General features: G+C 44.1%; 1 protein-coding gene across 1 annotated transcript in view; it reads left to right on the top strand.

Annotated features, from left to right (window-relative positions):
- Nucleotides 1-2790: 2790 nt before the first annotated feature.
- The window catches only part of LOC116689311 (homeobox protein cut-like 2), a 64331-nt gene continuing 41431 nt past the window's right edge, over nucleotides 2791-25690 (top strand). The window contains exons 1-2 of the mRNA XM_032515809.1: nucleotides 2791-2827; nucleotides 5417-5464. Coding sequence (XP_032371700.1) covers nucleotides 5429-5464 — 36 coding nt within the window. The 5' untranslated portion in view covers nucleotides 2791-2827; nucleotides 5417-5428. The remainder of the gene's footprint in view (nucleotides 2828-5416; nucleotides 5465-25690) is intronic.

The raw sequence follows: 25690 nt of genomic DNA on the forward strand, positions 1-25690 counted from the left end.
CCTTTTGGAACTAAAAAAAAATTTTTGAACTTCCACATTTCCCAAAAAAATTCCTTTCCCGAGGCATTTTGCCGGCACCTTTGGTTTGCCAGCGTTATTTGTAAAGCCCCATGCCCAAAACCAATGTGCACAGCTTTTAGATTTTATTTTTTAAGCAATTTAAAAACCCGTTCCAAACCCTAGTTATTTTTGGACGGGGGCCCCTTCATCCTTATCCGTTTCCGTAGCGTAGTTTTTTTAAAAAAGAAAATAGTTCCGGCTTTGAAACCCCCAAAAAAGGTCTGTGGTTATTTTTTAAAAACCCAGGTTTTGGATTTCTAAAAAGGGGCCCACATTGCAAATTCTTTTTTGGCCCAAAGGTAAAGTGTTTTTTAAGAAATGCTTTTTTTAAGAAGTGTTTTCTTATTTAAAAAAAAAAAAAAAACTTTTTTGGGGATTTGGGGTTTATTTTGAGTGTAAAATTGAAATTTGGTAACCCCCCTTTGGGGGATAATAAAAAAGATTAAAAAAATTAAAAAAAAAAATTACCCATGGTGTTTGAGGGGAGTCGGTTTCGGGAATGTCCTCTGCCTTAAGTTTCGGGTGAGCTTTTAAAAAAAATTGCACGGTTTTCTAGGGCTTTTGGAGGCGAGGGGGCAAAAACCGTAGGGGTGTTTTAGCGCTGGGATGCAGCTCATTAAAAAAAAATGCTAAAAAAACACATGGGTTATTAATCTAAAAAAAAGAACTAAAACCCCTGTTTCGAAAGGTTTTCCAAAAGAGAAGAAGTCCCCCCAGTAACCCTTCCCTTGTAGGACCAAAGTTGGGAAAAAAGAGTTATCTAGCGGATTTTATTCTTCCCTGGGTATTTGCACAGGGGTTTGACCCCAAAAACAAAGATGGGAAGGGGAGGGGAGAGGGTCGCATTTCGGTAGCTAAGACAAATGGGGTGTTCACCTGTAGCTAAAACAGAGCCCTAAACAACAGGGTGAAAACAGGATCGCAGCAAGTGCAGAAAAACCCAAAATTGGTGTTTTTAAAAAATAAAACCCCATGAAAACCCCTTTTCGGGGTAACCCTCAAAAAAATTTAAGAATCTGAAAATGAGCAAAAATACGGGGCGTTTTAAAAAATGGGGGTTAATAAAAGTTGGTCAGTAGAAAAAAAAAGGGTTGGGCCCTTTGGATCCACCTCCAATACACCAGCCCCGTTTTAAAGTTTTTTTTTTTGGGCTTTTGGGGGCCTATAGGCCCGCTAAGATTGAGAGGGTAGAGAGAGGGGAATGAATGTAATAAAGGGCCCGGGTTTTGGAGGTAAAAACCTGGGGCCCGCTGTTTGAGGAGTAAACCTCTTTTTAGGGGTCCGTTTTCTACAGGGTGAAAAAAAGGGCTCCCCACTCAGTTCTACTAAAACCCACTTTCGGATCTTAAAATCCAGGGACTTAAACCCGGCCTTAAATTTAAAAAGGGCAACTTTTTCCCTGCCCGACAGGCTGCCCCCAAATCCCACGGGGGCCACCACTGTGAAGTTCCCCCATTTTTCTTTTTTCCCTTTGTTAAATGTTTTATTAAATGCCTTTTAAGTAAGACTGCAGATTTTTTTTTTTTTAAAAAACCAGGAATTTAATTTTTTTCCCGGTCATATTAAAATCCTTTGGAAATTTAAATTTACCCTACTCCACTTTTCTTTTGTAACGCACCCTTAAAGGGGGAAGATCTCATCAATTAGAGAACGCAGTAAAAAATGAAGAGGGTTAAATTTTTAAGTTGTCCTTTCCAGTCCCTTTTCTTTTTTGGGAGAGGGATTAGAACGGGTTTTCCTTTTCCTTTTTCCCCCCCCCACCTTTTTGCTGAAAGAGCGGGTTTGGAAAGTTTTTCTGACGAACTATTGGATTTGTGGATGGCATGTGGTGCAGCTGAGTCCAGCATGAATGCAAGGTTCTGAGGGAAGGGGTTTCCCTAAACAGAAAACCCTTTGAATATTTGGAAATCAGACTGTTGCCGGGGGGGGAGCTCTAATTTTTATAAAAAAGGGACTGAAAGGGAAACCAAGGGGGAGACAATTAAGGGAATAGGGGATTAAGGCTGTTTTTAGAAAAAGGAAATTTTGGTTTAAAGCTAGGGAGGTGCGCCCTGTATCGGAATCGGTGCGAGGTCAATAAAAAGTTTGGGTGAAGGCGAGGGGGAGAGAAAAATTTTGGAAAGAGGTTTGAAAATAGTTGACCGGTGGTAATTAAGACAGAAAAGCGAGGAATCTGTATTTTTAAATCAGTTTGGGGCGGGTTTAAAAAAAACAGCCTTGGGTTTCCCGAAGGAAACCCTCAAATTTGTTTGAAAGGGGGGATGTCGGGTTTAATTGGGGCTTTACACGGGACTCCCCCTCCCCCCCACTTTCTTTTCCCCATTTTTAAATTCTCTCCCTCTCTTTTTCCCCTCCCCCCTCCCCCCCACCCTCACGGGCGCTCTATCCCTTTGGCAAGGGTTTTTGATTATTTCAAAACTGATTATAAAAGGGCCCCTTTGGCAAAGAGGCTTTGGATTTTTTTTGGCTAATTTTTTTGGGGACAGGTGCTGAAAGTTTATGCGGAGATCATGAAGGTTTTCCCTTGTTAATACAGCAGGTTTTTTATTAGTCCCCTCTAAGTTTTACTGGGAGACCCGTTGGCGGGCCCCCTAAGTGCCGTCTCTCTCTATTTTCCCCTATCACCGTTTTCTTTTTTCTTTTTGGTTTTGTTTGTGGGAGGGAGCAAACCTTGGCGTCTGGCTGGCGGGTCGACAAGAGGAGAGCAAAACTTTTCCCACAAGCCCTGGTAGAGCTGAGCAGGGAGTTCAAGAGAAATGTCCCTGAGGTGAGTCTAGCATGCCCCCCCCCCCCTCGTCTTCACTTCAGCAGGTATCAGCTATCTGTGTCACTGCTGCAACTTCAGCCCCCGCAAATGCCTGAATTATTTCTTTATTTCTTTCTTTTGTAAAAGGAAAGAAATAATAAGCAGTTAATATGTAAATGCTGTGGTCTTGCAGTAGCGTTAGCCTCTGGCTGGGTGAGTTGAGAGGCCAGGGGGGATCAAAAGGTATTCACAACTTTGCCACTTACTTACAATTTCAAAGCTAAAGCGTCCCTTTCTAAAAAAGAAAAAAAAAAAAAAAGAAAAGAGAAAACCTTAACATGGCGTCTGATTTGGCAGCTGATGTTGACTTTCTCCAAATATCTGTGGTGTAACAGGAACAGGTGTCTCTGGAAACCCATAAGGAACAGGACTCAACACAATCTCATGAATGTTGATGAAGACACCGGCCGTCCAACATGACTATTACACAGTTTGTGCTGCTTTAAAAAAAGAAGACAAAAGCACAGTATAATATGAGTACAAAGAAAAGGAACTGTACTTGTATTTTTTACATTTTTAAAGGTGCCCTGCCACATGTATTTCATTACTTTGTGGTAATGTCTGAAGTTCTACCATGGACTCTTCAACATTTTTTTGTGGAATAAACACCTTGTTTCAAGCCATTCTAGTGTGGTATAGAACGCCTGCAGGAAGACTTAGCTCGATTTGTGCCTCATTAATATTCAACGAGCTACACTGCTTGACTCTGATTGGCTAACAGCTAGCCAGTGAAAGCCTGGCAATCAGGATCCTTTACCCAGCACAACTGGGTGAGCTCATGAAAAGTAATGAGCTCAGCAACATGACATCAGACTGACCAGCTGTTGTAATTGGCCTGATTTCTCTGCCTATTTCTTTTCAGTGGCTGGAGCTGACAGAGGAGGCACCTGTTAATTTTCACATTCACAAACACATATGGTTTTGTGTGGCAGGGCACCTTTGAGGAATTTGTTAGCATTTTTTATGTCTCTTAAAACGATGCTCACACTACATTTATGTAAGAGTTCTTGATCGCTGCAGTTGTTCCTTTTGCCTATGTTGGCTGCAAAAAGATCCTTCTCTTATTCCAATGAAAGAGATAAGGTACAAAATCCACAGTCCTCGTTCTTTGCAAACATTCATTCTAAAGTTCAGCCCAAACTAATAAATAAGAGGCTTCAGCTGTCTGAGTTGGCCAAATTAAGTAGCTATCTTCCAAAATGAAATGTGTTGGTACAAAATGTGTTACTTTCCCTCTGCTGCAGCCTGGCAAATAAACCCTGTCCAACTCTGAATATTATCTCCAGCTGAACTTTAGAATGCATATCAGCACAGATAAGGTCACTGGATTCTGGTGCCATCCACTTTAAAAAGGGTCTCAAGTATGAACAGGAGGGACAATACTGTAACTACTGTAACTCGTTCAGTGTACATTTGGGCATGTGAGTGCTGCTTTAGACAGACTATATGAATCTATCCTTCAACGTTGTCCACTCCCTTTAACCACCATACGCACCCCTCCACCTGATCAGCAATGCAAAACACAGTCTTGTCCAACATAAATGGCAGATTGAACTAATATAAGAACAACTAGTAGTTGTAAAAGTTGTAAGTAGTAGATGGTGTTAATGGTGTTAATTAGTGCAGTATTCTCCTGCACTCCACCCCCTGAGCAGGACTCATCATCACTAAAGTTTATACTAAACTTAACTGAGAAGGTCTTTTACAAGCAACACCTTTGCTTCTGTCCCCCGAGTAAACCTGTGTATGTACCTGATGAACTGCATTGAATCCATGAATATGCTGGCTGTATTATCGTTAATACATTAACAGTAATAATACTATTGTGTGCATCATTATTTCTTTTTTGATGTACACTACCATTTTAAAACCCCATTGGCAATTGTGTGTTAGAATGTGCCAAGACCTCGTTCCACCTTACTTTTGTGAGGCATAATGGCAATTAAGGTGGATTGAGCTGAATGCAAGAAATGCTAAATCTATGAATGATAGCGATATGATTTTGTCCTTTTTTATCATCTTCTTTGAAATGATCATCCATCGACATCTAAGCCCAAGTCAAAGAGAATATTTTCTTTATTTTATAAATGAGCCCCGGGCTATTTGCTGTGGCTATGCCGCCTGTCTATCTCAGCCCGAGTATGTAGTGTGGGGCTGTAATCTTGTCAGTATAATACAGGCGTTTAAGGCAGGATCAGGCTGTCCCCACTGGCAGCACAATCCCCTTACCTGAGGCTGTGGGAGCTCGCACAAGTCTGGATCTCTGAGCTCTTAACGCAAGCTACTGGAAAGCCCCACTTTTCAAACATGCCCACTCAAACCCTTTTAGGTTTTAACCACTAATACCCACAGCCCATAGCAACATACCTCACTCACACACAGTTGTGCAGCGTGAAAGGAGCTATGGAGAGAATTCATTAACATTAAATCTTTTCAGTCTTCTTCCCTACGTTCGGGCCTCATCCGGGTCCAGTCTGATTCCTAAACAGGTGGAGCATCTGCAAAATAGAAAATGCTGACACTGAGTTTACTTTTTTGGTCCGTACACAGGAAGTCCGGGAGATGGTGGCACCTGTTCTCAAGAGTTTCCAGGCCCAGGTGAGTCACATTTCACAGATATATGACACATTCCACAGATTCTGCAGAATAAAACGCAGAAAGTCTGGAAACCGCTTAGTAGCATTTTTATTGATGATCGAAGCTCTTTCTGCTCCACATTCTAATTTACTGACACGCGGGACACTGCTGCTGGATATCATATGCACATTGACCAGTGCAGATCAGTGTGCCTCTGGAATGAGGGATTTGATAGATAGGGCGAGCGATCCATGGCATACTTTTCGTGTTGCCGCTCATCTGGTGCTTATTGACTGATGCCTTTTCTATCAAAGTGAAGTAGCCTCTATCTGCCATTAGATGATCAGATATCGGGCTTCTCATATTTTCTTGGCTGAGACAAGCCCTCATTTCCTGTTGTGATGGTGCATTCACCATGGCCCCTTCTGACGTCGCCATATTGAAAAAGTCATCTGATACCTACCAAGACTCTGCTCCAGCCATTAAACCAAGGTCATAAATCACATTTGTGAGCTGCGTTATGGTCCGCAAAGCAAAGGCTTATGGAAATGATACCACAAATATATTTCCAGGCTCGCTCTCCCCTCCACACTCCCGCTCAGCGCTAACCTGAAAGCCCTATCATCGGTAAACACGAGAACACTCAGCATGGATTGTTCACTTCTCTTGGAAGTGATTATTGGCAGATTCTTTTTTAACGCTTTATAATTGACTATGCCCGAGCAGCCGTGTTCCCTGGCAGGAGAGATCACATTCTTCAGTATACGCAATACTCTGTGGTTGATTCGTGCACTAATTCAATTACTCTAACTGTAAAGTCACACAAATATCAGAAGCACCCTTCCATGTCTTTATTGTGCAAACAGGAGCCCACAGGATTAATTTAAGCACCATTGATGTCTGACAACTGGGAGTCTAGAGATGTTTCATAGTAGATAAAATAGATGGCTGATAATGAGCGATGAGTTTTTTTTTTCTTCTTGTTAGCTGCGGGCCTCTCTGGGTACCTCTTGGTCTCTCTTGTGTAACTTCCACAAGCTTATGTTCTGCACATTTTGATAAGTAAGCCAGCTTGGAAAAAAATAAAAAAAAATAAAAGCCTCGGCTATTTCTTTTTTTTGATCTCGAGGTGCAGCGAGCAACTCGGCACACCATAATAATATAATCCTCTGGTGTTTTCTGATACACTTTGACCTTATTGGTAATGTCAAACAGCTTGCGGAGGCTTGTGAACTTTACCCAGCAGTAGTCTGCGCGACCTCGGTGTAAGCTGTGGGACCTGGACCTGCTGCTGCAGGGGTGGGGGGGGGGGGTCGTGGAGAGAAGGTGGAGCTGGATGGGGCTTGTTTGGCTGTGTGGTTTGGGATAGACGAAGGCTCCCCTGCAGCTGCACTGTACAGGTGGTGAACGATAGTCCTGGCGTGCGTGTGTTTGTGTGTGTGTGTGACTGACTGAGGATGCATACATGAGAAAGAAGTGGGTCCTTGCTTCCACACTGCCCCTCCCAGTTTACGGAGGCCCAGAGGAGTGCCTTGTTGTAGTTGGACCCTCATCATGCCACTTCTAAAGGAGAAGTCGGCTCCTTTGAAGTGTTTGCGACGTGACAGGTTCTCTTTCTTTTCTTTTTCATTTCAACGTTCCCCACCCACTTCCTCTTCCTACTCCCGTCCAATCTCGCCTTCTAATTATCGCTAACCAGGCGACTGATTAGAAACACATTGCCGACCTAGTTTTTTTTTCTTTTTTCGAGGAGCTGGAGGAGGAGAAAGGGTTAATCCCAGAGCTGGTGGCTGTCATTGGTCGCTTCCCTCCTTCTTCTCCTCTTTTTTCGTTCTGCTCTCCTCTTTCTTTCCCTGGAAGTTTGCTAATGAGGTCCCGTCAGAGCTGAGGAGAGGTGTTAATTTGGCCTTGTGAAGTAGGAAGGAGATTAAGGACAGTGAGGAGCTGAGTTTACGGCTTAAAATACACCGCTGTCCTTATTAATCCACGGGGCCCTGGGAGACCGGCGTTTTTTGGTTTTATAATGAACACTGTCTTATAATGAAGGTAATTTTAATAAAAATTTACGGGGAGAAGAAGAGGAGATGGTACATGTCTCCATGGTCTCAGGCGCACCTTTGGGGCTGAGGGATATGACAGTTATTTCTCAAATAAGTGATCGAGAGAGACGGGCCCGTTGGACCGCACTGTTCACACAACTTTCACACAAGTGCTCGCTGCCATCTGAACGTACAGACAGCAGTCTTCACCGAGTCTTGCCAAGAGAATGTGTGCTTCTCAATGCAATTTACACCTCCCTCTCACTTAAGAGTGTAAAGTCCCTTCAGGATAAACCTTTGTGGGGCGGGGGAGAAAAAAACAGTGACGGATTTCTTGCATGCTGGTAGCCCTTTCTTCTCTTCACTTCGGGAGAGGCAGATTCCTCCTCACATCTGCCCCGTACCAATCTGAATATCAGGCCCAAATTAACCAGTCGTTCTATTTTTCTCCTCTCCTCTTGATGCCGTTTGGTGCTCTTAGAAAATGAAAACAGCAGTACGGGTCCCTAATTACTGAAACTTGCTTTACAATGATAATCCGTGGAGTAATTTAGCGTGCACAATGAGAGTTGTGGTGCTTGTGCAGATGGAGATTCTGATAAATAGTTTGTAACGTGTAATTAGCAGCTCTGCCGGCTACATACCATTAACCCCTCAAGCTCAGGAATCATTATTGGCCCTCATTATCAAGCAGCAAGGTACGATCGAGCTGACTAGACATCAAAAACATCAAACAGCTATTAAAGTGCTGCGCACTGGGGGCCGGTGGACACCTGTTTATGAGTCTAACTGTGCCATTTCTTCCCCTGAGGTTGGGAAGTGATAATGTGGGGGAAGACGATGTTTTTATGTATGTTGTTGTTGCTTGTTTTCTATGAGAGCACGGCAGGTACTGTGACTATGGTGCTGCTTATTTCTGAAGTCCATGAAACTGAGTAAAGAGATCGCAAAATGGCTGCTGCTTCCCATCTATATCACTGACGTCTCGTGTTCAGGAAGAAAGAAGACACTTAAAAAGTAAACGCATATGTATGTTCTATTTGCTTTTTGTTTTTGCTTTTTTTAGTCATCTACCTTGTTCTACAGTATGTTGGAGAATGACAAGAGAAATAAGGGATAATGTACAACAAAAGTCAAATTTTTGTCTCATTTATCAGCAACGTCTGCAGCTGGGATTTCAACCTAAATCTAGTGGTGTAAAGCATCTTGCAAGATGCTGTGGCCAGTCAGAGTCATGGAGCAGCCGAGCGTTTCAGTGCCCACAGTGCCCTGCCCTGAACTGGCCCGCCATGCAGCGAGGAAGCAAACACCGTCTTTGATCATCCATCGAGAGACGACCAGTTCTTCCTCCTTTTGATTAATTCCTGAAGGAAATGATAATTTCTCTTGAATGTATGAATATGTTATGAATAGTGGAATGAATCAAAGAGTAAAAGGATGATAATTAATTACGCCGCTATGATAAAAGGCTGTGGGTGTTATGACGCAAGCTTCCTCCGTGTCATTATGAGAGGCTCCGTAATTACCTTTCTGCACGAGCCAGCGCTCCTGGCGGCGCTGGCGGTGAGAGTGCCGCTCGCTGAGTGAGTCTAACGGTCATAAAGCTTTTCCCTGCCTAATTGTCTGAGGGCCTCTATGGCACTTTCATAGATGAGGGACTGCGCCGTTAGGAAAAATGCTCGGCGACGCTACAGCTTTTCCAGCTCAATGAAGACAGATCTTCATCACGGGCTAAACCTCGCGGTTATTAGGTACAGATTGCTTGAGTGGATGGCTAACTTGGGAAGATGGGGTCAGAACAAGTGAGCAGCACTCATACAGTGAAATACAAAAGCTGCTTCTCGACTGCATAGTGTTTTTGTTTGTGTTTTTTTTTAACTCAAGCTAGTGTTGATGTATATTGTACATTATTGGCCCATATTTCTGTGCCAATAAACCAGATCCCTGCATTACAGTTACCTGTGAATATTCCCTTTGTGTTAGTATTCTTGCCCTGCCTTATGTAATGGGCATTTACGACACCTTCCTATCCTCTCACTCACTCCCGCTCTCCCATCCTCCCCTGCCTCCCCCCTGGCTATGGTCAGACTGCTCCAGACCGGGCTGACGAGGTATCTCTAATGCCTGTCTCCTGCTCGGCTGTCTCAGGCTCATTGAGCAGCAGGCCAGGCCCAGGATCTCCACGCCATTACCTATTCAAAGCACGTCCAGGCCTCCAGCCTATTGTGGGGAACATAATGGGCTCCAGGGCCATGTAAACCACCGGCTCTCTGCTCCTGGTTTATCTCTTGTGTCCTCTTCATACTAAGGAAAAGGACGGATGGTGGGAGGCAGGAAGGTAAGGAGAGAATAGAGAGAGACAGAGCACAGGGGAAGAGGTGTGTGTGTGTGTGTGTGTGTGTGTGTGTGTGTGTGTGTGGGCTGGGGGTGGGAGTGTAATTGGACATTAGATAATACCTTCCTTGAGTCTTTTACGTCCTCTGCATCTCCAGAGGCTGAATGTCCTCGCCTTTTCTCCACATCAGTACAGAAAAGCTTTATCCCAAACTCAGTGCACTTCTGTTCATATACTGTTCTCAGTTTTCATTACTTTAAAGTTGGCTTTTATTGATTATGATTAGTCAAAGGTGAACAAGCTAAATATTGGATCAAATATTGGACGGCTGTCCATCTTACCTCTGATACTTCTTCTCATTCAGTGCCAAAGTACATACACTGACAAATGAACAAACATCCCAGTCCAGCTGCTTTTCTGAGAGACAGGCTCATTTCATTTCACAGATCCATTTTTACATCAGAAAAGCATTCAGCAGACCATTTACAATTAGCTTCTTTTTTATATTCAGTTACTTGTTGTAATAACTGTTTATTGACACAGTTGGTTCTTCACTTTTAAAGTGAGCCAATGCATTAGCAGGTATCACAAGTGCTTCAACGTGAGCAAAGGGTTGTCACTGATCTCGAAGCTCCACTAAATGCACAAAGACAAAGGGGAAAATGTGATAAATAAGGAGTGATATTGGACACAGATAAACAATAAGCATCGGCTGGGAGGACCAACTAATGTCACAGAATCGTTTCCTTTGATTTGATACATGTAAATGAATCGAACCTTTCGAAGGTTGGTACTTTTTTGCCAAATCTAGCCTTATTTTCTACGTGAAACAGTCAGTCCTCAGCTGCTGCCTGCCCCACAAAAACTTCTCTTCAGTGCATTTACTAGCAGTGTTGGGGAAGTTACTTAAATAAAGTAGTGTTTGCTTATTACTCATTACTTCTTAAAGGTCCCATACATGGTGCTCTTTGGATGCTTTTATATAAACCTTAGTGGTCCCCTAATACTGTATCTGAAGTCTCTTTTATATAGACCTTAGTGGTCCCCTAATACTGTATCTGAAGTCTCTTTTATATAGACCTTAGTGGTCCCCTAATACTGTATCTGAAGTCTCTTTTATATAGACCTTAGTGGTCCCCTAATACTGTATCTGAAGTCTCTTTTATATAGACCTTAGTGGTCCCCTAATACTGTATCTGAAGTCTCTTTTATATAACCCTTAGGTATCCCCTAATACTGTATCTGAAGTCTCTTTTATATAGACTTTAGTGGTCCCCTAATACTATATCTGAAGTCTCTTTCCCAAAATTCAGCCTTGGTGCAGAATTACAGCCACTAGAGCCAGTCCCACAATGAGCTTTCCTTAGTATGGGCCATTTCTGAGTCTGTAGCCTTTGAGGAGAAGGGGGAGGGGGGCAAGGTGGAGGCTGGGGGTGTGGACTTGACCAATTGCCAATTTGCTCGTTTGAAAGCCATGATGTCTCTCTCTCATGGGTGGGCCAAATTATCTGGGCGGGTAAAGCAGAGAATGGGAGGTAACCTTAACCCTTATGACCTCATAAGAGGCAGGATTCCAGATCGGATCATCTGAGTTTTCATATTCTCAAAGGCAAAGCAGGATACCCAGGGCTCAGTTTACACCTATCACCATTTCTAGCCACTGGGGGCCATAGGCAGGCTGGGGGAACTCATTAATGTTAAAAGTAAAACTTTCATGCAACAGGACCTTTACAAAAAAGCTACATGGTGTAAGAATCTTTCCCATTTAGCAGTGAAATTGTAAATGACAACCAACTGAATATTACTTTCTACCCCCTCCCATTCCTAGCGCGTTTAACTCCTATGGTGGCCAAATGCAAAATTAGCAGCCATGAGAGCTCCTTCCAGTGTAATAAATGTAAATGTGCTGTATTTATATAGCGCTTTTCCAGTCTTAACAACTGCTCAAAGCGCTTTTACATCTACAGGAAACATTCACCATTCACACACATTCATACACTGTGGCCGGGGCTGCCGTACAAGGTGCCACCTGCTCATCAGATAAACATTCACACACATTCACACTCCGATGCGCAGCACCAGGGGCAACTCGGGGTTCAGTGTCTTGCCCAAGGACACTTCGACAATGACTGCAGGGGCGGGGATCGAACCACCAACCTTCCGATTGGCAGGCAACCGCTCTACCACTGAGCCAAAGCCGCCCAATATCCGCCTAATAATAATTTAATGTTATTTTGGTGCCATTTCATTGCTAACATCAACTATCAGGTCCCCCCAAAAACACATGCAAGCTAATGTTAGTAAAGTACCAGTGCTATTCTGTACATTGTACGAGATAAATAGTGTGAGGCGATGTTTACAGCATAGGAGAGAAGCAACGGAGGTTTGCGTGTTTAATATATTTCTCTGAGCAGTATGAACAATGTCAATGAAACCGAAATTGGTCTTAGTATCTCCATTTTACACGCAGTGGTTCTAGCTGTAGCTGGTCTGTGTTACAACTGCACATGATGTGAGTTGTCTGCTAGGGAAATCACGACACACATGTTACAAGGTAGACAATCCTTTTTCATCACTCACGAGAGGAAAGGTATCCTAGACGTCGTTCTAACATTATGCACAACCATGCTATAGTTAGCCAAGCAAGTAGCAACTATAAACTACTTTGAATTTACACAAATAGGCAGAATTACTCGTCGAGAAGAAAGCAGACAACTTTGGCGCCTTTTAAAATCAATTCAATTCATTTTTATTTATATAGCGCCAAATTACAACAGCAGTTATCTCACAGCGCTTTTCATAAAAGAGCAGGTCTAGACCATACTACGTGATGTTACTTACAGAAACCCAACAATGGGCTCTCCATCTTGGAAAAGCCACCCCAATGTTATCTTTGCTCTTTGTTGTTTTAATTATCTTTTTAACTTCCTTGGCAACTCCGTTACACGTCCTAGAGAATAGGTGTGATGCTCCAGCTGCAACCGGCTTTTAAATCTGCCACCAGTCGCTGAGTTATCTTCTCCCCTCCCTGGGATTCGTCACGGCGCCACTGAGTGTAAAAACGCAGGTATGTCCCTCTTTGGCTAACGGATTTTAAAGATGGAGGCGCAACACGGCAGAATATGTATTCTTAATGATTCTGAATGGCAGATTCTGTGCGTACGAGAAGTAACTTTTTCCGTTACCTTTACGTTACTTTTAAAAGCAGGCGTTTCTGGCAGAGACTGAAGTTAATCATACAAAAACTATCTTTGGTCATAAAGCCAATCTGTGATTTATCAGTGAAGTGTCTGAGCTACACTGAAGACTGGATTCTCTACTCACAGCGTGACAGCTGGTTCACTATGAACAAATCCAGCGAGGGTTGCGGGCCCATTGGTAGGTCATAGGTGTTAGTGTAATGTCTGTATCGACTTGTATCGGTCGCGCAGCCATGGTGGTCCATGCATTGACATAGACACATGCAGCTTCTTTTCTGGAAATCCTTGCGTGTCCGTACGATCAAAACAAGTCCACAGCCTACGTATGAGCCCGTCTCCACCGCGTACATCTGTGAGGTTGTCAGCGTTGTGGCCTCAGTCTGTTTCTCAGAAGCTCAGACAGTAACTTGTTAAACTGAAGTGTCATCAATTCAGTTAATGACTACATAAAAGAAAAACCGTATTTGGGTGGCGGTGATTCAACAGTGGTGCGCCATATTTCAGCTCCAGATTGGGCCTTTTGAAGAAGTTTAATGTTTCTGACTGCCCGTGTTTGTTTCCTGCGCGGTGACTGATCGCTGTGATTCTGCTGGGTGTTTTTATGTTGAGACGCCTCAACCTTTCCATCAGCCTTCACAGTGTCAGTCTTATTCCTCCTCTGCTGTGCCGTGATCTGATGGTGTGTGTATGTGTTGGCGTGTTTGTTTTCCTGTCCTGACTGATGCCCTGTCGGAGCATCCCAGTTGGGTGTATTCATCATTATGGATGCGTGTTTAGAGCCAGGGATGCACACCAGGTAAAGAAGGGGGGGGGGATGATGTTATAAATAGGCACTTGGCTCTCTAGCCATGTGGAATTGATGAGTTTCAGCACATTCTGCTCTGCAGTGCCAGGTTTAATTTCTACCGTCCTGACAGCACAAACCTCAGAGCCTGGAGACGTCACGCCTGACTGCCGCTGCTGTGCAAATGTTAGCCATGTTTGAGGATGGACGCACGCACAGCACCGACTGCACCGCTCCTATTGGCCATCTAGCTGGGTGTACATCCGCTCCTCTAAAACCCTGTCTCCTTAAGAGACAGGCAATCACGTTCCCCTCCTGACCCCTCGCCAAACAGACACTAGCCGGTAGCAGACAGTAACTAATCTAAGAGGCCGTTTTCAGAGAGCGAGCTCGCCTCGGTCTAAAATGGTCAACTACTAGTTATGAGACAGGTGAGAGCTTCCCCCCTCTGCTCCCTCCAGGCTCAGGTCCCAGAGCAGCATCACCAGCCGTCAGTAGCACTGTCTCCGAGATTCTCCGACTCCTGGCTCACTCTCAGCTGCTGGCAAGAGCACAGTCAAATTAGCCAATAAAAATGTGTGAAATCGGTGGCTCAGCGCCGGCGAGGACATGCCAGGAGAAATAAACATCAGCGCTCGTACAACCAGGAAAAGCTCATGCGAGGAGGAGAAGGCGGAACGGGGGAGCTGCTCCGCCAGTTCCGCGGCGCAATTCTCTGATTTCAGGCACAGACTCCGAGCGGCACAGACAGCCAGAGAGCAAAGTTGTTTCTGTGCTCCATTGAACACCAAGAGCCAGCCTCAGATCAAGCCAGTGGCAGCACAAGTCAAAAGAACATGCGCTTCTGTCAGAGGGTACACAGCCCCCATGTGCTAAAGTGATTTAATTCCCTCTGTTCACCCCCCCCCCCCCATTCCCGCTGATGCCGGGAATACCAGTCTTCATTTCACATGATGCTTGGCTGTGGAGTTTAATTTCAGCCAAATCTAAACATGCTAATTAAATATCATAACTTTCTGAAGAAGGCTCTTGTTAAGGCACCTGAAATTTTAATTTAGACTTCAAAAGAGCGAAGACTTTAAAGCAAAGCTATTGTTTTTCATTTAGACTTGCAATTTTCTTTTCTCCGCAGTACTGCAGTACGTAGTTATGATTGATCTGGTAATTAAAATATGCAGAGAGGGAAAAATATGAACTGCTCCTTTTTTCACTTTTTTTTTTCTTGTTTTTTCTTTTTTTTTTGAGTTTTAGAAAACAGCCGACACATTTTCCTTTTCTTTCCAGCACAGATAATTAAATTTTGCACATTGATGTTCTTTACACAGCATTCACCGGCCTCATTATTTTTCCATTTTCATCTTTCTGCTGAGAGATCGATAGATTGATAAAATGATGGAGCCTATCTTAAATAATGCAAGCGGAGAAAAGTTACTCTCACTTTGCTGCCGGCTAAGTGTTTGAACTTTTATTCTTCTTACAAATTGTATTTAATATCCCATGAAGGTAGATCTCGCAGCAATACATGCTAGAGTGAATCACTTATTCCCGTTTTTGCTGTCCCTCTGCAAAAAAAGAAGATGCAGCTCCTCTCCACTTTTAGTAGGTCTATGGTATATGGGATGTTGCTTGTCAAGGCTAATATCCTTAATGATAAAGAAACTGGCAATTCAAAGAAAGACAGCGTAAAGTAGGCCAATTAGTACCTAGGGAACATTTTGCTCGAAGAGATAGCAGCTCCAAATGTCACATGCACGAACATTAGGACCGATTGTTTATAATTTGACCTGACAGTTTGGGTCTCTGTAATATGGGATTAACTACAATACTAATTAGCATGTGGCTCTATTAAAACAAGCAGCTGCAAGTAAAATAACTCTCTTGCCAGGGAGGGGCGCACCGCTTCTGATGTACACACCACATTAAAGCGTTGCTTCTTCACCGCAAATCAAATGTGTTTTTACACTTTTAATAGACCTGCTTGTTTTATTCGTATTTCTACACTGGAAGAACGAGGTCCTAAATCACACCCGGCCATTGCCCTCATATATCTAAGCACCACACATCAGACTGTTCTTTGCCTTTGTCACAAACAGATATGTGTTTTAAAGTCCCACTGCAGGGCTCGGTGTTTCATCTGTGACATAAAGTGGCCACAGTGGCCTGAGGAGAGTGTTAAACACATCCTCAATTAAAGCAAAGTTACTTTGCATCTCCTCGTGGTTTCTCCTGCAGTCCCCGTAATTGGGTCTCGGTGGATTTAGTGGGAGAGCTCTAGCTCTTCTTCTGGAGTGAGGGGCCCAGTCTGGAGTGGCGCCAAGGGGACAGCCAAAGGGAAAACGCTGCTGGTCACCAGGCCCTGCATGCTAGCAGTAGGCAGGAAGGAAGACTTGTAGAATCAGGCTCGACCATGCTCCAGTCCTTAGTATAGTATAGTATAGTATAGTATACAGGAGACACAACACAGACACAGGTGTCTGGGGGAGTGACCATGCAGGATTTTGTTTCATTGGGTCCCCAGTGGTGGAAAGTAACCCAGTGCATTTCCCCAAGTGTTGTACTTACAATAAGTACAATTCAGAGCTTCTTGTACTTTACTTCATTATTTCTATTTCATGCCACATTATACTTCTACTCCACTACATTTCAGAAATAAAGTTTTACTTTTGTACCCCACTATATACCCCACTATATTTATTTCATTGCAATTAGTTATTAGTTGCATTTCACATTAAGATTTTACATTACAACATATAAAAAGGGTATAAAAATACAACAGAATTGGTAAAGATTAAATCCAACCTCTTTGGCTTGTGACAAATAACCAAAAAGGCTAGTGTCTAGTTGGGGCCCCTTATGTCATACATGTCTAGCAGCATTTCATTTTTTATTTTTTGTAAAGATTTTTTGGGCATTTTAAGGCCTTCTTTATTTACAGGACAGCTGAAGAAATGAAAGGGGAGAGAGAGGGGGGAACGACATGTAGCAAAGGGCCGCAGGTCGGGGTCGAACCCTATGTTAATATTGTATCAATTTATAATATTATCGATAGTGTTAATAATATACTTTATTTGCAGCACTTTTCAAAACAAAGTTAAAGTTAAGTGCTTACATGGTTGAACCAGGAGTAAACCAGGATTTCTGGACTGTAATGAGGAAATCTAATCAGATAATGTTTGTCATATTCACACACTGGTCATGCAGTGAACTCTTTTTAGATATTTTAGATATTGTCAGTGGTGATAAATATAAATAAGTAACTAAATAGACTGTAGGCTAAAATGACTGAGAAAGCAATACGGTTTGATGGTCTTCTTCAAGATAGCAAACCTTGAAGGGCTCGTGTGTGTGTGTGTGTGTGTGTGTGGGCGTGTGTGTGTGTGTGTGTGGGCGTGTGTCTCCTTCTGGCGAGACATGTGAAGGACAGCCGAAGGTGCGGTGAGATCCAGTGATGGGCTTGTTTTATTACATCTCATATTGAGACCAATCTCTGTCCATTCACCTGAAGGACAGCCAGCTATTCCCTTACTAAATTAGCCAGTGGTGTGAAAGGGCCTCTACAGGCACGCTCTGACACACACACACACACACACACACACACACGCACACACAATGACAGAGGCTGGTTCAGGCATGCAATAATGTGTATTTTTCTCCCCCCCTCCCCTCTCATTCATGCAAGAAGTCACACTTACATGCATAATGGCGTGTCCCGTCCCTCACCCTCCCTCCCTCACACTCACAAACGCACTCCCCCCTGTTGAAGGCAGTGGATGTGGGGTAATTGCAGTCATTGTGGCAGGTTGCGTGTTTGGGCCCCTGTCAAAGAGGCCTGCAGACCTCCTCGTTGTGGGACCATGAGACACAGAACTCTATAGCACTCTGTAGACCGTGGCATACCTGGCTACACTCTGTGTGTGTGTGTGTGTGTGTGTGTGTGTGTGGTGTGTGTGTGTGTGTGTGTGTGTGTGTGTGTGTGTGTGTGTGTGTGTGTGTGTGTGTTGTGTGTGTGTGTGTGTGTGTGTGTGTGTGTGTGTGTGTGGTGTGTGTGGTGTGTTGACAATGAATCTACATTTAATGTACACTAGTGCAGACATTCTCTCTTTGTCCTCTCTCTTCCCTAATGAAATGTCTTTTGTACAGTCTGTATTTTATTTTTTTTTGTTCACTCACAGCGGATGTTCTAATGAGGCAGAGCCTGAAATAGCAGTGGGGCTAGCACTGCAGAACTATGACATCCCATGTGAGAACTTGCCCAAATCACAGTGGCTGCAGCTGTGCGTCAGGTTTCTTTATTTATCACCCGTACGGAATTGTCCTACACTCTGAGCATATGGAGGGTTATGTAACGCTCAGCATCCAATAGATAACCACTAAAGTCAGCTCCTATATATAAAGCTAACTGAGGAGTTGTATCTGAGGTTGCTTAAGATTGATCTGGCGCTCCTGAATGTCTGCTTTACAGTGGTGTAACAAGAAGAATGGTTATTATGAAGCAACAAAAACTATAACATTCCTGGCAATTCCTCTACAAGGTCTGTTCATAAAAAATTATCAAAAGCACACTTCTCTCTTACCTCTAGTGGCGACTAACCATGCTAACAGTTTGGGTTTTATTTGCCAAGGTTTGGAAATATAGCCTATATCTATGAGATGTCCGCCTCCACTTTAATACAATGGATGTGAAGAACCTATGGTGGTGGCTCTCACAGCGGTGAAAAAGAATAGTATATTTTGTTTATTTATTGTCCTAATTGCTAAGAATAATACACAGACCTCAGTGTCCGTGTGTTATGTGGATCAGGGGTTCCCAACCCCCCAAGGTCATGGCCCCTGCCAGGGGCTGCAAGATGAATCTAAAGCGTGACTTATGGTTCTGAGGCTACACATAGAGCTTTTGCCGTAGCCTACGTAAGTGACCTGAAGCGTATACTTGTGCGTTGATGTGTGCGTCGATCTCTTTAAGAGAATAGCGGGGCCGGCATGTGTATGTGTGTGTAAGTGAGAGAGTGACGTGGTTAGCTTTGGAGCGAGTACCGACTCTAGAGGCATAGTGAGAGAAACAAAGTGTCTCCCCCGTGCTTTCTGACCACAGTGGGAAATTTGTAGCAGGAAAGGTTAACCCTCTCCTTGATTTCATGTTTATGGAGATGGAGAACCAGGAAATGAGTCGGGGGAAATGTAACGCTACCAAGCCGAGGCCGAGCTACGAGCGTCGCCGCGACATGTAGTTTTCGAGAAATCAGGCTACGGCATAGGGTCCGTGTCTCTGCTTACCTAAGTACGTAACCACGGTGATGATTTTACGCAGAAGCATAAATCACACTTAAGGGGCCCTATCTTGCACCCGGAGCAGCACGAGGCAAAGACCGACGCGGGTGTCTTTGCTATTTTAAGACCGACGCAGTTGTTAATTTCCTGTCCTGTGCCCACGTCGTTTAAATAGCAAATGGACCTGCGCCCATCTTTGCACCCGTGGGCATGCTGGTCTTACGTGGAGGTGTGTTTAGGTGAATTGGGCATATTGCTATCTTGCGGCAGCAGAAAGTGATAGCGCCATTGACCAACAAAAACCTGGTCTGAAGTCCATAACGCAGCATTTCATTGTTATTGTAGCAGCGCATTAGTAAAATGTGCCTACTCTTGTGCACAGGACGCACAAACTATACTTGTTACACACACAGGGAAGTACAGCAGCACACACACATGCAAAAGATTAAAAATAAAAAAATATTACAGTGCAAAGCCTCCATCATAAAACTGATGCGGCTGGCTTTTAAAGGGAATGGGAGATGACACTCTATTGGTTCATTGCATGTTACACCCAAAACAAACCTATGAATTAACAAAGACACTAAGTCCAACTGTTTTGAACAGACCCTTTTTCCCGCCATTAAACTAGCAAAAGTGGATTTGGACACGCCAAAATAACATTAGGGAAGAGTCTGAATGAAGACAACGTCGACAGGAACGGGGCGAACAACATACCAAACGATCTGATAAGAGACAAAGGGAACACAGAGGTTAAATACAAGAGGTAACAAGCAAACGAGGAACAGATGATACAACATGTGAATCACATCAGGGCAGGGACGACAATCACAGAGGCGGGGGAAACACAGGAAGTAGAACTAAAGACAAGACGCGACAGAGACCAGACTATCAAAATAAAACCGGAAACAGAACATACAGACACTCAAGGGAACACAAGACAGGCACAACACAAGACCGGGGAGGAAACTAGGACACAAACAGAACCGTAAACCAGAGAAGGGGGAGCAGAAAACAAAGCAATATACCAAAATCATAACAGGAACAGTGACTAAAAAAAAAATATAGTGTATATATAGGATAAATATATATCATCTGTCCCAGACAAAACTTAACATTTATGTGGAGGACGCAAGATCATTTTAGAATTATAATATGACCGTGTGGTGAACCTATGAACCTAACTCATAAAGATTTGTGTTGCTGCCGAGATAAAATGACAGAGAAAATAAAAACAGACATACGATCCTTTTTCAGTACACCGAAACGCAAAGTTAGTACAAGACAATTTGGTAACATCTTTATAAGAATGGATGCTTATGGAAATACTAACGTCACTGTGTCACAGGAAAAAGAGACAGAAAGAACAGGGAGACCAGGGACAGTAATTTTGGTGAACCGGCCCTTTAAGACATATCAAACACAATTTGAATGCCATAATATTAACAATTGGATATTCAGTCAGACACGAGTCCGAAAACAGCCTCGGCTCTTTCTGATATAGGGATCTCATCTGATTAGCCCTCATTCACTCAAATTGAAATGCCACCTCGCGCCTGTCACATTGTATATGAGTCATCAGGCCCGAAAGCTGGTCATTACAATCATGACATCAAATGCCTGGCAGCAGAGGTCAATCAGTGTGCATTAACCAAACAGAGCTCATTTGTTTTACAGCTTTTAGTGGCGTGTTGGCACCAGCGTACATGAGCTTTAGGCTGGCATCCAACGGGCGTGGAGGGCCTCCCAACAGAGTGGGAGCAAGATGGCCTTGGCCAGCGCTCTAACACCCCCCCCCCAACACCACCACCACCACCACCACCTTTAAATGAACTCCTTTACACTGGGCGTTCATAAATACCCATATGGTTTTTAAAATGATGGGCAGGACACTGCCAGAAAGAGGTTTTTCGTTAGAAAATCATTTGGGGAACCTCCTTCTGTCCAGTCTCTTTTTTTCCTCTCTCTCTTTTGTGGCCACTACACTTTTTAATCTTTGGGTGCTGACATGTCATCATCGCACTGATGCATTAGTGTGCGAGTTGATGTACAGACAAATGCACACACCGTCCAAAGATCACTCTTAACCCTCACCTGGTCCTAATTATAGCAGATGAAGACACATTTGGGTGGCACTCTGGTGATCTGTCATCGACAGGCCCCTCTCCAGTCCGGCTGGGAGTGATATCTCTCTGTAAAATATGTATGACATCAAAAAGCCTTAAAGGTTATTACAAATTAATAATGAGTAGTGGGCCGAGAGCAGTAAAAAATAGCCTTCCCTTGGTGTCGTGTTTTAAATGTTTAATTTAACATGCTCCAGTATAGATGTGGACTGCCTCCCAGCAGTACGTGCAGGCCCCCCGAGGCCTCACCAGTCTGTCAGAGGTCTGGAGCACACAAACCCCGACCAGCGGGCTCACATGTATTAAGATCGACATTCAGATTAGACCGATTCATGCAGACGTGAATGATCATCCGTCTGGAGCCGTCAGCTGTTGTCTTGAGAAGTGCTGCGCTTCTATTTGTGCGTCTCTAACGGCATACAGAATTATAAAAACACTAAAGGAAGCAGTTTTGCTCGCATCAAGTGCAAATTCTCTGTAGACCCCGAGACATAGAAAAGCTCTTTCTGAGTGTTTCTCTGAAGCAAGTCGAATCATCGGCCCTGAACCCCCCTCACAGTAATGTCTGAAGACACTGTACAAAATTGCCTTATTTATGCCTGTAATGTAAGCTGTCTGTTCTGGTGTCGCTCATTCTCTGTGGAACCGACGACGGTGGCAGCCGAGTCTGGAGTGAATTTGCCGGGCGACTACCTGGGAAACATCAACAGTCATTAATTATGTAAAACTCTTCTCACAGTGGGAGCAGGGAGAGCTGCGTACAACTGCAGCGCCCGCTCCTATTAGACTCAATGTACTCTACAATGAGCCCCCACTGCCTGGGGGCGTGGAGGGATTATCAGCCTACCGCCTCGACCCCCTGTACAGTACACACACACACACACACACACACACACACACACACACGCGCTTACACACACAGAATGTGACGTTCTATTAAGTTCTGCACCAGTGTATGCTTGTGTTTAGCTGAGGAGGGGAATAACAGGAATCTCTGTGCTGTCTCTCCTCCCTAGTCACCCCATCATTCACTTCTCTCCTTCCCAGGTCCTGTTTGCTCTTTTTTTTTCTCTCTCCCCGGCAATTTCCTGCTTTCCGGCTTTCTCACCACAATGAATGAAATCGGCAAAACTGACAGGACAAATGATATGCCATGTTGGTAAGGAACGCCGGGTTTTGGGGGATGTTTCATCGTTGTTAGTGCTGCCACCAACACCGAGCTGGGCTCCGCTGCTTGGAACCAAATTACCCACAGAGGCGTCCTGCGCAGGGCCTACCTGAGATCTTCTTCCGAGCACTACCGTTGACAACAGCAGATTTATCAAGCAAATAATGGACCTAATTTCTGCACCATGTGTTTCCAATCCATCTTCTGTTCGCAACAGACGCAGGGTTGTTTGGCAGACTTCAAGCCGTCTCCCCTGCATTCCGTTCCTCCGTCAGCCGCGCTCTCCCCACCGCGGTTCAAGGCTCGTTCATCAGCGTTGCACCTTTAACGGATGCGGCGTTGGCATGATGTTCCTCCACGCTGAAACAAAGGCAGCGCTGACACCTGTAATTAATTAGGCTATTATGCATTCCACAATGATAATTGCCTCACTGGAAAGTCACCAGCCTTCTAAGAGGGAGCGGTGGATGGAGAACGCTATCCATCATAGTGGAGCGTTCTCTCCCTCTCTCCGCCCCCCCCCCCCCCCTCCCTCTCCCCTCGTGCCATGCTGTCTCACCTTGACTAGTGTAGGCAGGGCTAGAGAAACACTGTCAACATGTGTCTGAGGTCGAGATATGCAGCTGTGCCTCCCCCTCGCCAGGGCTGCTCCACCAGCGGCCTGCCAGGCTCTATCCACTCCGAGCTCTGGCTCACATTGGCACAGTTACCCATAACACCCCATCTGTTGTAGCTTTGTTCACTAGGGCAGTACAGCGCAGGGGATAATGGGGGCACTTTATTTGTTATAATTAGCCCTTACCTACACTTCTCCTCCTCTTCTCTCCTCTTAAAAGTTCTCCCGGCTCTGAAATCCAGTCCAGGTGCACTCATCGTTACTTTTCACAGCCCTCCCTTTCAGCACATCAACCGCTGCCTTCATCTTAGCCTCAGCACGCCCCCGCTCCCTCCCATCCTACCATGATGGATACGTTCTGAGCAGACGCACTTTCCTCAAGGTTTAGGTCATTCGCTGCATCAAACATTTGAAAGCTTGAGCTCAAAGAAAATGACAACTCCTGTCTTTTGAACTACAAAGAAATTCAGAAAAGATTTGTTTTCTTCCCTCCCATTTTTTTTTTCTCCCTCTCACCAGCTCTTGACTTTGACTTTGCCGTGACTTTGAGGTGTTAGCGCCGAGGCTGGTGCTTTTGAGTTTTGTTGAGAGGGCGGGTAACACAGATCTTCTGCCGCCTGTTGATGGTGAGGGGGGACCCAGAAGGCACCTGCTGTGTGGTGGAGACAGCAGGCCCTTTGATCCGGGTTTAATGCGGTGCCATGTTTTGTCTCTCGCGCTGCTCTGTGTGCCACGTCCGTCGGGATTACGTCAGCTCCACCTTGATCTGTAGAGATCCGCTCTCCTCTCAGCCTGGGTCATTATCGGCACTCTGTACTGGGGCATTGGCCCGAGGTTTCGCTCATTTAGTCTTGCCTCGTATTCAAGTGCAGCACCTTACGTCATATATCTTGATGTAGCTTTTTATGTTGGCGACATGGCTCTGGGCACGGTCGGTCATTTGGTCTGTACACTACTTTGGTCCAGACTGTCTAAGCAACAATTTGATGGATTGACATGAATAGTACAGACATAAGTAGTCCCCAGAGGATGAATCTTATCTTTTATTTATATATATATATATATATACACACCTAATACTTTGGTGATCCTCTGACTTTTTTACCTAGCATCACCATAAGGTTAACAATTGTAGTTGCAGTTTGTAATGGAAAGTTAGTGCCGATAACATTTTAAAGAAAATGTAGATAGATAGATAGATAGATAGATAGATAGATAGATAGATAGATAGATAGATAGATATTAGCATGTTTAGCATGAGAATGTTATTGTGCTGTTTTTATCCCTTAGCTTATTGCACCACACCATGTATAGCATTACGATGCAGCTAACATGCATGTTTATTGACCGCTGATGCAATAATGGCTATGGAAATCTATCCTACCTTCCCTATGGATTAATACGGTTTGTCTTAAAACCTACATTGACATTTTTGTGATACTACACTACCTACATTCAAATGTAGGTGAGCCTTTCCCGTAAGGCTTCCATAAATCAAGCTGTATTTCCACTCTCATTTTGTCACTGAATCGTTGCAGCATGTATTTACATCTGGAGTACTGTGCTACTAAAGAATATTGGTCAGCCTTGGCTATTTATTTGGCTGAGGCGGCAGCTCTGCGGCGGCGGTGGCGTCAGTCCGTTGTGAGCGCAGCGGGTTGAATGACAGGCACCGCTGATTGGAATTGACGTTGCAACGAGATGTGTGTCAGTGCTCTGACTGCTCATCTCGCCGGGCAGCCAGAGACGGCCACAGCCAGCGCCATGCTGCTACCACGGCTACGAGATGGGTGTCACCATGATTACATCTGCCCTCAAACACAGCCTGTGTATAGTGTTCATCTGTGTGAGTGCGACTTGACGTGTGCGTGTTTGCATGCTTCCAAGTTTGTGAGTGTGTGTGTGAGTGTTTGTGTGAGTGCGTGTGTGGGTGTACACGGGTCTCTCACGTCCAGACCGTGCTGCAATAGTGTTTACCTCTGCCCCTCTCCTCCACCCACTCATCAGTCACTCCGCACCAACTCATCTCTCTCCTCCCGCCTCTCCTCTGAACCTACACTCCACGCAAAACAAATGCCAGCAGTGACAGCTGCAAAACTGCTGGGTAGCACAGTTAAAATAGGATCTTAGCCCTTAAGGTTTTGCATTAGATTTTGCATTTTGATTTTTTTTTTTTTCATTTTAAACGTACAGATCACATATAAAGGAGACTGAAAACCCATAACTATCTTACTTTTGTGTATATAATGTTGAAACAACCACATTGTGTTGTCCTCCGTGAGTGATGCAGGGATTTCTGTGGCCACTCAGCCTTTTCGATGGATCTCTTGATTTTCTTCATCAGTTTTAAATTTGACATTGCTTTCTACTGTCTTTTGAAGAGCTCTTAAATATGCCTTAAGATATCTTCAGAAGACAGTAGAAGACAATGTTGGACAAGATTTGGCATTATTTTTGCCAATTAAGAAACGCTTATACCACCAATCCATTCAGATTAAATATTTTCTTGTATGTTTGAAAATCCAAACACTGATTTGTAGAGGAAGTGAAGGGACTTCCTGAATGATTAAAACATTTAAACCACTGGCTTAGCTTAAATTTTGCAATATCGTCATCACTATTAAAGAAATGTTATTTATGGCAGTCTAATAAAGGCACATCTTTGTGGATTTGTGTTATGTGGAAACAATTAGTCAATTAATGAATTAGTT

This window comes from Etheostoma spectabile, chromosome 5, assembly GCF_008692095.1.
Source record: "Etheostoma spectabile isolate EspeVRDwgs_2016 chromosome 5, UIUC_Espe_1.0, whole genome shotgun sequence".
In the NCBI taxonomy this organism is placed as follows: Eukaryota; Metazoa; Chordata; class Actinopteri; order Perciformes; family Percidae; genus Etheostoma; species Etheostoma spectabile.